Consider the following 13595-nt stretch of genomic DNA (forward strand, 5'->3'; position numbering starts at 1 on the left):
GTTCTGCGATGAAGAAATTAATGAAAATTCTCTTGATGAAAATCTCTTCCTGTTTTTTTTAGTTCTGTGTAAAAAAATCTTCACTAAAAAACTATTCAAGATGGCTGCTCCAACAGTAGAAGTCAAATACACCAAGGTAAGGAACCCATACCTTTTTTATTGGTATATTAGTAGTCTGTAAAGATGTGAAATCGTCAGTCTTGAAATATATATATTTTCTCGAAGAGGAGACGTTTTCCGTCTAAATATTGTTATGTTAAAGAAGTTAAAGATCGACAACTTGAAGCTTTTCTAAGTAGAAAAGTGGAGCTAGCTTTCGTGCTTATGTGGTTGTTGCGCAACCTTGTATCCCAGGCTTTATTTACGTTACTGATTGCCACCAGAGAATACTATCTAGCGCTATCAGTAAGCATCAAAAAGCTGATAATACGCAGGGAACGAGGTTGTTTGTTGCGTCAATAATTTTTTCTTCAAATGGCTGATTGAATATTTAAATCTATAACTGAAGCTTGCAAAAACCTGGCAAACCCTAACCCTGACTTTCTATCGAGCCCTTGCAATATTATTGGTGCCCTTTTGATTTAGGAAAAGTGACACTTTTACATTTGATGAAGTTGATTTTTTATATTCCAGACAATTTTGAAAAATGTCATGTGATTTATTTACCAAATTGTCAAATTCTGTTTGCATTCATGTCCAAAAAAAGATTTTTTTGTGCCTGCCTCCAATCAATCAATCAAAATGTCGGCTTGACGTCTTCACTTTTTGACATGGTTTTCAGAGTTTTATCTAGGTGAGGCTATAACCTAGGCTAGAAAGACAGGGCTGAGCGGTCAGGAACGTTCGAAATCTGATTTTTTAGAAGGTCTGAAGGCCAATCTCATTTGACCGCTACTGCAATCAAGGTTTATATTTGAGAAAAAAGGGAAATTCCCCAGGAAATTTTGAAACGACAATCGATTTGTAAGTGTGTTCGAAGGGTAGAGTTTTAACGCTAGACTTAAGACCTAGGACCTTAGGATCTGTGAGGATCCAAAAGTTCAAAAATAGTCCAATAAGGCTCAAAATATAGCCTGGAAGTTATTTCAACCATGATTGTAGACCGCTCGTGATAACGTACCGTAAAACGGTTCCAATTTTTAGGTACTTTAAATCGCTTGGTTAGTCACATTTACCTGACCCAAACCCTACAGGATAATTCAGCCATGAAAATTATTCTTGGAGAAATTACAAAATATAAAATTACATGCTTTCCAAAATCATGCTACTTGCTTTTTGAGCTGACATTGAAAAACTGCATTGAATTCCAAAGGGATTCGAATGGAGGAAAGCTCAAAATTAAAAATGTTTTTATTTATTTGCTTTTGTTTGTTTAGATTATGATCAACAATAAATGGGTTGATTCGATCAGTGGTAAAACTTTCCCAACACTCAACCCTTGCAATGAAGAAAAAATTGCTGACGTTGCAGAAGGAGACAAGGTAAGTTCTTATCAAAGTTGTTTATCTTTTGAATGGAGTCAACTACTGTACACGTTTTTTTTTTTAAGAAACACACTTTTAAGAAACATGAGGCTCAGAATGCCTAAAAACTAAGAAACATCTAAGAAACATGCTGAGGCTGAGAATGAGAAAATAACATTTTGTAATTCAGTTTTTCTTTAAGAACCTTCCAATCCAGCCTTCCCTAAGGCTGAGAATGCTAAAAAGTTTAGAAACATGTAAGAAACATTTAAGGCTCAAAAGGCCGATTTCTTAAGAAACATTGAGGCTGCTTGGTAAAACTAGTTTCTTAAAAAAAAAAAAACGTGTACATTCTTAAGGTTCGTGGTTTGTACTTACCATTGAAAGTACAATCGACATTACCTCTTTATTTTTTGGCATTTCTTAAAGTTTTTTATGAGTTTTTTTTATGGCTGTATACTAAAGGGTTTTTCGACGCAATGCAAATTCGTCCAACATTTCATCTTAATTCAAAAACTTTCAATGTGGGATCAAACACTGAATGCATATCGGGTGAAACATCAGTGGTGGCCAAGTGATCAAAGGTGTCAGTGCTACGATGCAGGGGTTCGCTGTTCGAATTCCTGCTCTTACCAATTTTCCGTTCAGTTCATAGATAGCCGAACCGACTGACGGTGAACCCCGTGAAAACAATCGAAAGACTGTCTAAAAGTCCTAATTTACTGAGCTATGCACGTAAAATATCGACTCTATAACTTATGTTTGTGAGAGACGAACGTTGTGAATTCAACGCCAGACTTCTCTTATTTCTTTTACAGGCTGATATTGACGTGGCTGTGAAAGCAGCTCGTGCAGCATTCAAACGAGACAGCGAATGGAGAACGATGGACTCTTCAGCGCGTGGTCGATTGATCAACAAGTTTGCTGACTTGTTGGAAAGAGATCAAGAATACCTTGCGGTAAGTTTTCGTGAATCTAACGTTATTCCAACGCCCGCTTGACGTCCATTGACGTTCATAAACGTTGCTTCAACGCCCGCTTGACGTCATTAAGGTTTTTATAATATGGATTTTTCAGCACGTAAGTTATTAATCAAATATTCTCTTGCTGAAAAGAGACCAAGAATACCTTGCGGTAAGTTTTCGCGAATTTAACGTTGCTTCAACGCCCGCTTAACGTCCATAAGGTTCTTATAATATGGATTTTTCAGCACATAGGTGATTAATCAAATATGCTCTTGCTGAAAAGAGACCAAGAATAAAGTGCGGTAAGTTTTCGCGAAGCTAACGTTATTCCAACGCCCGCTTGACGTCTGGTAGAAGATTCACCAAGTTTTGTGACCTCTGATGTAACGTATGTCCGTTTCATATTAGAAATTGGAAACTTTGGACAATGGAAAACCTTACAGCGTAGCCTACAATGTGGATTTGGTGAAAACGATCAAATGTTTCCGTTATTATGCTGGATGGTGTGATAAAATCCAAGGAAAAACACTGCCCATCGGTAAGACGACCAGTCTCTTGTAATCGTCTGACTAACAACATTACACAAATCTGAGAAAGTCTCGAGGAATAGTTCGGGCTTATTTATATTACTTTATATTACTACCATTCGGAAATGACATAAAGAATAGCGTTTTCGGCAGCGATATTGGAAACGCCAATCTCAAAAACTTTAATTTTTCCCATTTGAGCTAAAATGACGCCAAAAACTGTTTTATGGAGCTTCAGGTGAATGGCCGAAGAATCTTTCATAATTCCGCCCTTTGATCACGTTACTAGGCTTTTTTAAATTTGAATATCTATACTTCTAATCTATCTGTAATCCGAAGAAATTCTTTGCCCCTTGAAGATCGAATTAGAGAGATTCAACTGTATTATTTCACTCTTTAACAGACGGAGACTTTTTCTGTTACACACGTCACGAACCCATCGGAGTTGTCGGACAAATCATCCCATGGAACTTTCCTATGTTGATGTTAGCCTGGAAAGCTGCCCCTGCACTAGCCGCTGGAAACTGTATTGTTATGAAACCAGCGGAACAAACACCGCTCACTGCGTTGTACACTGCTCAATTGATCATCGAGGTGAGATATCTATACCATGATGTTCGTTTGTTATTTTGGTGAAACCATGGAAAACTGAAACCCTTGAAGTAATTTTGTCGGTTTCCTTTTCTACTGCGACAATTAGTGTTATTTCACCTCACTTTCAATATTTTCAAGCAATGTCCTAAATTGCTGCATTTGCCGAATTCGACTTGTAAAAATCGAACCAAGTTTTGCCTGTTATTTCAGTCATTTCCCTCTTAAACAAGTCACCAATTCAATCCTTCTTTCGAACGAAAAAATAAATTCCAGTAAGAAAATCGTTGTCAACGCTCCTAAGGAGTGCTCCCTTATAGAACACCCCTTTGTATTTCCGCTCGTTTATCACTAGGCTGGATTTCCACCAGGTGTTTTCAACATTGTTCCAGGCTATGGTCCAACAGCTGGAGCTGCCATTTCTGAACACATGGACATTGATAAAATAGCTTTCACTGGATCCACTGAGGTATAAAGTTGTTCCATAAACCCTTACTAAGGAGAATGGGTCAGAGTTTTTCCAGTAGGATGGATATTAAATGTCAGAAGTCGTTGCATTGACTTTTGACGTCATTTCTCCCTTGAAAACTTAACCCAATCCCTTCATAACGTTAGGCTTGATAAGTGTTTTTTGGAAGCGTTATGAAATTTGATGGATCCACTGTAGATTTGTTAACGTATGTAAAATCAAGGTCAAAGACGTGAGACTGGACTTCTGTGATATTTGGTGTCAAAAAGAGTACAGAATTGACGTTTTCATTGTATTTTATTTTTTGGAGTTACATCGAGAAATCGATAAAGTCCACTAAAAAGTCAATTTTATCGTTTTCAATGATGATTATAATGCCGATTTTTAGCTGGCATTTTTGATAATATTAGGTTGGAAAGATTGTTCAGAAGGCAGCTGCTGATTCCAATCTAAAGAATGTTACACTTGAACTTGGGGGTAAAAGGTATCATGTATAAAGAATAATTTCATTTAAATTTTTCATCTATTTTTCCAATCATGCTTCGTTTCATTTGCAACTCTCGTCACTTCGAATCTTGAATGTCAAATTATAGAGTGTATTTTACTAGGGTTTCATATTGGCAGGAACAGGCTCAGAAATTGGTTCGAATTATAGAAAAATTCGATTAATAGAAGAGTCCATTGTACCTCCTTTATAAGCTGAAGTTTTAAACGGTCAACTTTCTGCCTTTCTTTCCCTCATTTTTGACGGAAGTTGAGCATTCTAAGTCAATGCTATCTTTTCTTTCGATACTTTTTTCATATAAGGCTTCTTGTTGTCGACTTTTCGTTCACATTCTTCCTTCCTTCACGTCTAACAGTGGATTGTAAGGAAGGTCTAATAGTGGAAGATTTTTGCTTAGTTTCCATCTTATTTTTCTTACTCATCATGCGACCGTAGTGCAATGGTAAAGCATCCGGCTACGGTGCGCAAGGTTGTGGGTCCAACCCTCAGCCGGGTCATACCAAAGATTTCCAAAATGGTACTTGATGCCTCTCTGCTTGGTGCTCAGCAATTGAGAGAAGGATCAAGGGTAAGTGGAACAATCCAGAGAGAGAGAGAGTGGTGCCCTCCCCTACCTTCGGGTAGATCTATCGAAAGAGGAGCCTTCGGGTCGCCTCCGACTGCGGTCGCAGACTTATTTACTTTCTTACTCGTGTAATTTTTTAGCCCGCACGTCGTATTTGCCGATGCTGATCTCGAGCAAGCAGTCGAATTGTGTCATTTCGGTTTATTTTTCAATATGGGTCAGTGCTGTATTGCCGGTACACGAATTTTCGTACAAGACACAATTTATGATGAGTTTGTCAAGCGATCTGTTGACCGTGCGCTCAAGAGAACGGTTGGAAGCCCATGGGATGAAGGAAATGAGCAAGGGCCACAGGTAAGGCTTGATGGGAAATTACTATCTGGACTACGAATTGTGAAGTCAAACCCGGCGTAAGATATTCGAGATGCTTCCCCTTCCCTTGTTACAAGACAAAAATCTTTCCTTGAGTCACTCCGTAGACATTTCACATATAAAATGACAATATGAGATGGCCAAAAACCGAAACTTTTTCAAGTTAAACTACAGAACTTGTGCCATAATCGAAGCAATTATTTGATTTGTGTAAGTAGTCGCCTCTATAAATTCGAACGTATGCTTCCACAATGGCGGATTTTCCTTAAGTTAAGTAACTTTTGCAAAAGCTGAAAAAAAACTTCTATAGATAGTTTCTGAAAAAGATCTCCACTTGAAATCTATTCCACTTTCTTAACTTCCAGATCGATTCGGAACAATTCAACAAGATTTTAGGACTGATTGATACTGGAAAGAAAGAAGGAGCCAAGATGCATTGCGGTGGTAATCGTCATGGTGACAAAGGATACTTCATTCAACCAACCGTCTTCTCTGACGTCACAGATGATATGACCATTGCTAAAGAAGAGGTAAGGAGAATGGGGCGAGTTAGGAAAGAGTTGAGAATGAGTGGTATTAGATTTTATTTTCCTTCATGGCGCATTGAATAACTGTTAAGGATTTAAAATGAACCAGATGGTACTTATTTTAAAAATCTTTTCCCACTCCATTTCTCACTTTTTGTTACATATTATTTCCAGTAGACACACAAAATATAAATAGACCTTGCCCAATTATTCAAAAATATGCAGGCTAGTTGTTGTCAATTCTTTAATTATTTTTACTATTCAAATACATTCAACTTTCAAATGAAATTCACGTGGTTGCGTCCTAGAAAAGTTGCCATGGATCCTAAGGTTTGGCCCCCTACTATTATTCTATTTTAAAGATTTTCGGTCCAGTTATGCAGATTATGAAATTCAGTACAATGGAAGAGCTTCTTGAACGTGTCAACAAAACAATGTACGGCCTTGGTGGTGCTGTACAAACCTCTAGCCTGGATAATGCACTCACTGTTTCTCATGGAATACGGGCTGGTACCATCTGGTAAGAAATGCGAATAATCGACTTGTTTAGTCTTTCGTTTCTTTTTATGCCCTTAATCTGCACGACACTACCCAGTTTGGAATTTTCACCAAAACACAGGTTGCAAAATTAGTCTGAAGACAAATCACGCTTTTACTCGAAAATTTTATGTGCTTGTTACCAGACATTTATTTCTGATTAATCTGATCTTTTTGTTTCCAGGGTGAATTCATACGATAACTTCGACTGTATTGCTCCTTTTGGAGGTTACAAAATGTCTGGGGCAGGGCGTGAACTGTAAGTTTAAATGATCTTTATCCTCTGATTGGGCATTCATACCAAGAAATTCTTCAACAAAGCAAGAAACTAATTTCCTTCATTTAGTTAAAGATTCGAATCACGGAGGGTGTTTATACGGCTTTCAAACTGAAATTTAATTAACGGGTAATTATCAATTTTATCTTTCCCCCTTTAGCGGTGAATATGGATTATCGCAATATTCAGAAGTTAAAACGGTAAGTTCATCTTTGTGTTCATAGGTCAAAAAAGGTTTGTTTCGTTCCTGAAAGTCCTTAAAAAAGTCTCACAGAAACACGGATTTCATACTACCCGCCGCAAAAACGGTAATTTAAAGGCTCCCAAATCTTAAGGTTTCACTTTTGCTTCCCTGGGAAGGTTTGAAGTTTCCATTGACTTCCAAGCCCGAGGGGCTAGACTCGAGACTCCTGGATGGGAAATGAATCCACTACAAACGCTGGATTGAAAGTAAAATCTATCGCTACAATCCTTCAAGAAATATTTGAGACAAATGGGAAATTCCCCAGGAAGTTTTGAAACCACAATCGATTTGTAAGTGCTCTAAAGTAGGTTCGAAGGGTAGAGTTTTAACTCTGAGTTTTAACGCTAGACTTAAGACTAATGACCTTATGAGCTTAGGATCCAAAAGTTCAAAAATGGTCCAGTAAGGCTCAGAATATAGCCTGGAAGTCTGCCAACCCCTCCCAAATTGAAATATTCGATTAAGTTAAAGAGATAGCCCAAAATCGACTTTTTCGCCTGAACTTTAAATCTCGAAAAACGTCAAAATAACCGGAATTCTCAATATATTTCTTGAAAGATTGTCTGAGAAACTGAAAAATGCCAAATTCTGCTCAGCAGGGGTTCTTATTCTAAGTTTAAAGCAATTTTTCTGGCTCAAAAATCCCCTTTCTTCAATTTTAGGGGCTAAAACTCGAAAAAAAGTCAGAATTTCCTGAAATTTTCACGTTCTTGACTTTTCGTAAATTGGACCTTTGCAAAATATTAAATATTTCATAAAAAAGTGATTTTGGCCAGGAGCAAACCCTTCAAAATGGTCCGAAACATGCTTTAAGACGAAATTTAGAGGTTTTCAGGTAATTTTGGACCCCCCGCAGAGCAGAAATCAGCATTTTTCAGTTTTTCAGACAATCCTTCAAGAAATATTTGAGACAAATGGGAAATTCCCCAGGAAGTTTTGAAACCACAATCGATTTGTAAGTGCTCTAAAGTAGGTTCGAAGGGTAGAGTTTTAACTCTGAGTTTTAACGCTAGACTTAAGACTAATGACCTTATGAGCTTAGGATCCAAAAGTTCAAAAATGGTCCAGTAAGGCTCAGAATATAGCCTGGAAGTCTGCCAACCCCTCCCAAATTGAAATATTCGATTAAGTTAAAGAGATAGCCCAAAATCGACTTTTTCGCCTGAACTTTAAATCTCGAAAAACATCAAAATAACCGGAATTCTCAATATATTTCTTGAAAGATTGTAGATTTCAAAAAATGCAGTCCTCAAAAACAAAGGAACCGCTAGATACAATCTGTCGTCATGATTGCGGCGCGTTCTAGGCTTCAAACTTAATGGAAGATTCCACTCTAGCCACTTCTTCTAGCCCAATAATCCCAATAGTCCCACCCTATAGTTTTCATAAAAGACCCGTTTTATATCATTTTTACCAGGTGATGATCAAAGTGCCAAAGAAGAACTCATAACTTGGTTTGTATTTATGTAAAGAGACACCTGATCACTTAAGAATATTACTAACATCTCTTTAAGCAGGGCTCAACTAAGAATTAACATTATGGAGGTAATATTTCTGTTAAATAGTTCTCAAACTTATCAACTGTAAATCGTTAAAGGTAAATGACATCTTTATTACGTGTAAGCTCGTTGCACACGAGCGATAAATTTGGTTGCACCCTCCACACACTAACACATCTTCTTGTATTTTATTTTTTATAATTTTTTTTTTAATTTTAGTCCCATCGTAGAATGTATAATTTATTGATCCGCGAATTTAGAAGAATATAAAATAAAAAGTCGGAAATTCTTAAAACAGAATTTTAAAATGTACATCATTTTTTTCCAGGACAGGAATGGGTTTTATTCCTGTAATTTCTTTTAGATGAAAGTCTTCGGAAATAAATCTTGTTTTTATGTGACTAAAAACTTACAAAAAACGTTTTCGGTGAAGAGTCAGAATTAAAAGTGCTTTGTATGTCGTGAAAGTAATATTCAAACCGTCATTCTGATATTTTTTTTCAACTAAATTTATGGACGAGTTTGAGTTCGAGAATATTTTTAACATTGATTTATTCAATTTTACTTTCCAAAACAACTACAATCTGCGCCTAAGCAAAATATCATAATTTAAACTGGGCCACTTAATCGCGCCATCCAGTCTATAAAAAAACTTTAAGTGGACCCCGGGCTAACAGTGTGGGTAGTAGAAACTTTCAAACCTCTAGTGAAGAAAGAGCATGAGTGCAAACATAGTAAAACCAAGTGACAGCGTAGGTTGTATATTATGTGAAAAAATTGAAATGTGGTGGCCACTTTTCCTTTTCTGTAGTAGTGGGTGCAAAGTCATATTAGATGTCAAAGGAATAATGACGTCATTGTTACTAAACTCATATAGAAACCACCCCTTCCGTAATCTTATGTTTGCATTTATGATTTAAGGGGTATGTTATATTCCATGCTAAACAAACTTGAATTGTTCTATGGCTGTCTTGACTGGCCGTTGGTTACCGTCAATTATGTTACAAAAAGTAATGTATTGATAGATCCGATTTGATCAAGATCAAGGCAGGCACGTCCTTTCTGTCCAAGCTACACGTTTTTTGTAAGAACATAAGGCCTCGATTGCCCAAATATTAAGAAGATTTTATGAAGATGTTTGAGCCTGCAAAGTTAAGGCTTTTTTGTATGTACTTATAAAAAAGTGGTAAAGAAAGATTCTTTTTATATAAGAACAAAGTGTATGAGAATATAAGACGTCGACGCCAAAAATTGAGGAGATTTTGCAGAATCTACGATAATAGAATTTTAAGGTGTCCTTGACCTCATATCCTGTTTACAATCTAAACATATTTCATCCTTTTAATGACCTTACCAAATTATCAATCATAATAAATTTGTTTACTACAAGAATTCCGTACTACTAAAAATTTTGCGAACGAGACATAAACATCAACAGAAAACTGAGAAAGTATACTATACCCTCACTGTATTCCACTCTACTGACATTGAAATATGTTTTAGTCATTTTGACAGATGATGCACATTTTTTATAAGAAAACTATATAAGAACATAAGGCTTCGATGATCAAAATCTTAAGAATAAGTTAAAAACATTTTAAGGCTTTGTAGACAGAATGCTTAACAAATGGTGAAAATAAGAACATGTTAAAAAGATTTTCAGGCTTAAAACCCGAAAAGCTAAGAACATCTGAAGGCTTCAAAAATTTTTAGATGTTCTTATGAAAAAAAAACGGGTAAGTTGGATTAGAACATCCCGTTGAAAAAATACTAGAAATAGCCAATTTAAGATGATCCATAACCATAAGGCACCGAGACTGGTCTGTAAGAGGTACCATGATAAAGTCAAGGACTTTATTCTGGGCAATTTGTTTAATTCTTTGGTACCTTTTTAAAGATTTTCAAAGGCTGATGAAGAAACCTACCCACCAACTCTTCCGGATCGTATTTTATTTATAAGAACATCAAAATTTGGAACCTTTCGGATAGTCTCAACTTTTTGGACCTATTCGTATTCGTTCGTTCGTCTGTTGCCAGATTTTCTCGGGATCGGCTCATTAGTTTTTTCTAATTTTTTGCACAATGATGCAAAATGGCAATGCCCAAAATGTGACGGAGCCCGATTTTCGAAAAAAAAATTTTCCGGCCGAAAATGGCGGAAATATGCCGGAAAAACTGGTTTTTCGGCATTTTCTCGAGATTTCATCCATTAGTTTTTTCTAATTTTTTGCTCAAAGATGCGTATTAACAATGCCCAAAACATGGCCTAGTCCGATTTTTGAGAACAATTTTTTTCCGGCCGAAAATGCCGGAAACATGCCGGAAATCGCCGTTTTTTCTGGATTTTCATTGGACTTTTCCAAATAATTGGTTGTTTTTTCATTCAAAAAGATTATTAGTAGCAATGCCCACCATCAAGCATGTTTTAATTTTCAATGAAATTGATTTTTGAAGCCGGAACTTTCTAAAAATCGCCGGAACAGCCGATTTTCGCCGGAAAAACGGTATTTCTTGAATTTTTTGAGCTGTACTTTATATTTTTTCATGATATTTTGCACACTGATGCAAAATGTCGATACCTAAATTGTGACGGAGCCCGATTTTCGAAAAAATTCATTTCCGGCCGAAAATGCCGGAAATATGCCGGAAAAACTGATTTTTTGGCCTTTTCTCGAGATTTTATCATTAGTTTTTTCTGATTTTTTGCTCAAAGATGCGTATTAGCAATGCCCAAAACATGGCCGAGTCCGATTTTTAAGAAAAAAATTTTTCCGGCGGAAAATGCCTGAAATATGCCGGAAATCGCCGTTTTTCTAGATTTTCATTGGACTTTTCCATATAATTGGTTGTTTGATTTCATTCAAAAACATTATCAATAGCAATGCCCACCATCAAGCATGTTTCAATTTTCAATAAAATTGATTTTTGAAGCCGGAACTATTTTAAAAGTCGCCGGAACAACCTATTTTCGCCGGAAAGACAGTATTTCTTGAATTTCTCGAGCTGTACTCTATATATTTTTATGAAATTTTGCACACTGATGCAATATGACAATACCTAAAATGTGACGGAGCCCGATTTTCGAAAAACATTTTTTTCCGGCTGAAAATGCCGGAAAAACCGGTTGACTTTTTCTCGAATTTTTATTTTTATTTTTTTCAGATTTTTTGCAGAAAGATGCGTATTCGCAATGCTCAAAAAATGGCCGAGTTCGATTTTTGAGAAAAATTTTTTTCCGGTTTCCGGAAATCGCCGTTTTTGCAGATTTTCATTGGATTTTTTCCTTGTATTTCTATGTTTTTCACACAAAAACAGTATTGATAACAATGCTCACCATCAAGCATGATTCAATTGTCAATAAAACTGATTTTTGCGACCAGAACTTATTTTTTCCCTACAACCCTTCTCTCTCCCCCCATCAACAATCAATGATGAATTTATTGTGTTGTGTATTTTCGCTAAATGCTATATTTTCTGACTGATTTTTTTCATTTTTCTTTTCGCATTGCTAACTAACTTTCATCATCAGGTAGGTCCATTCAGCATGTTGCTTGTTGAGTTTAAAGCCTTAAATATCTGTTTCTATGTTTACCAACTTTTGAGTATTTTGGTGTAATTTTCATTAAAACAATGGACGTTTCAGAGTCTGTAACGCCTTAAAATGTTCTTAACATTTTGGCCATCTGAGCTTTATGTTCTTATTTCGTTGGTTTTTATAAAAAAAACGTGAAGTAGTGTATTTTTTTAATAGAAAATGGATCGTGCTACAGTATTAAATCTTTAAATCTTTCAAAAATGTTAAATAATCTATCAGGCTTTAAATTCTTTCGTGTTGTTGCTTTTTGATGTGATGATACTATTTTTATCTCTTGTAATGTTTTGAATGTAAATTCTAAAGTCAAGTGAAAGTTTCTTCTCGATTTTTACGTCCCAACTTCACCATCCTTATGTCACGTATTATGAAGGTTTGGTATCGCACTTTGATTTGTTTGTAGTATTGGATTCGGATTCGTGCTCCTTATACTACCTGGGGTTTTGTAGAGGTCTGCGATTCAGACTAACAGTTGCGAGAATGGGTCGAATAGCCCGCAGTAACTAAACCAAATACATAGGTTGATGAGATAGTCTTTGCTTTCAGTCAATTCCAGCCAAAGGTGATCAGTTTTTATTAGAATATCTACTGTAGTAGGTTTTCTCCCAGGGTTTTTAATCCTTTTCCATTTTCAATACTTTTCAGGGGCTATCAACCAAACCAGAGTGTTTAAGTTCTTCCGTCAGGTCTTTCGGTCTCAAAATTATATATAGCTCACGAAGATTTTCAGAAATATGTGCTTATTTGCTGTGTCAAATACATTGTACGTCTCAGGCGAAAAACCTTGCTTTGACCAGTGAGCCAATAAACTCTATTATAATAGGCCTTGCTGAATCGCATGTCCGTTTCGCAATCAACTTGAGTGATCAAAAATTCGTGTGTTGGGATAGAGATAGGCTACGAGCCAAAAAACTCTACTAATATTTAGGCCGATGAATTGCATGTCTATTTCGCAATCGACATTAGGGCAACTATAGCACCTCATTAAATACGTCACACGGTCATTCTCCCTTAGATAGAAACCAGTTGAACAGTTAATGACGTCAAACTAGACCAGATAATCTCTTGAATTACATCTCTTAAGTGTCCAATTACATTTTCCACTCTCCTGAGACCTCAAAAGTGTCAAAAAGTAAACACCGTCATCAATTAACCCCTCTTTTTTTGCTAAATGGAGCATAAAAAATTTTGTTCCTATTTTGATAAAGAGTTTGATGATAGACTTCGAATTAGTATAAAAAGGGTTCACTTGAAAGTCGAAGTTGGTTATAGAGTATTATCATTCTTCAATGTTATACCTTAGGTGTTTAGAGGAGTGTGGGGAACAAAAATGAAAATATTAGGTTGGTGCAATATTGGATAGATAGAGAGTTGAATTGAATTGAATTGAATTGAATATATTTTCGCTGCAACACAGCAGGATAACCCCTTACAAAAAAAAATAGATTTCTCTAATACAATG

At 36.2% G+C, this 13595-nt stretch overlaps 1 protein-coding gene across 1 annotated transcript; it reads left to right on the top strand.

Moving 5' to 3' along the window:
* Window positions 1-62: 62 nt before the first annotated feature.
* Window positions 63-8841, top strand: LOC136808924 (aldehyde dehydrogenase, mitochondrial-like). The gene is made up of 13 exons (XM_067065486.1): window positions 63-136; window positions 1377-1481; window positions 2282-2422; window positions 2837-2966; window positions 3359-3549; window positions 3902-4015; window positions 4426-4499; window positions 5226-5439; window positions 5823-5987; window positions 6347-6504; window positions 6706-6780; window positions 6959-6998; window positions 8460-8841. The coding sequence occupies exons 1-13, from the start codon at window positions 101-103 to the stop codon at window positions 8490-8492; spliced, it is 1476 nt and encodes a 491-aa protein (XP_066921587.1). The 5' UTR covers window positions 63-100; the 3' UTR covers window positions 8493-8841.
* The last annotated feature ends 4754 nt before the right edge of the window (window positions 8842-13595 follow it).

Source organism: Clytia hemisphaerica, unplaced genomic scaffold (genome assembly GCF_902728285.1).
Source record: "Clytia hemisphaerica strain Z4C2 unplaced genomic scaffold, Clytia hemisphaerica genome assembly, whole genome shotgun sequence".
Classification (NCBI taxonomy): domain Eukaryota; kingdom Metazoa; phylum Cnidaria; class Hydrozoa; order Leptothecata; family Clytiidae; genus Clytia; species Clytia hemisphaerica.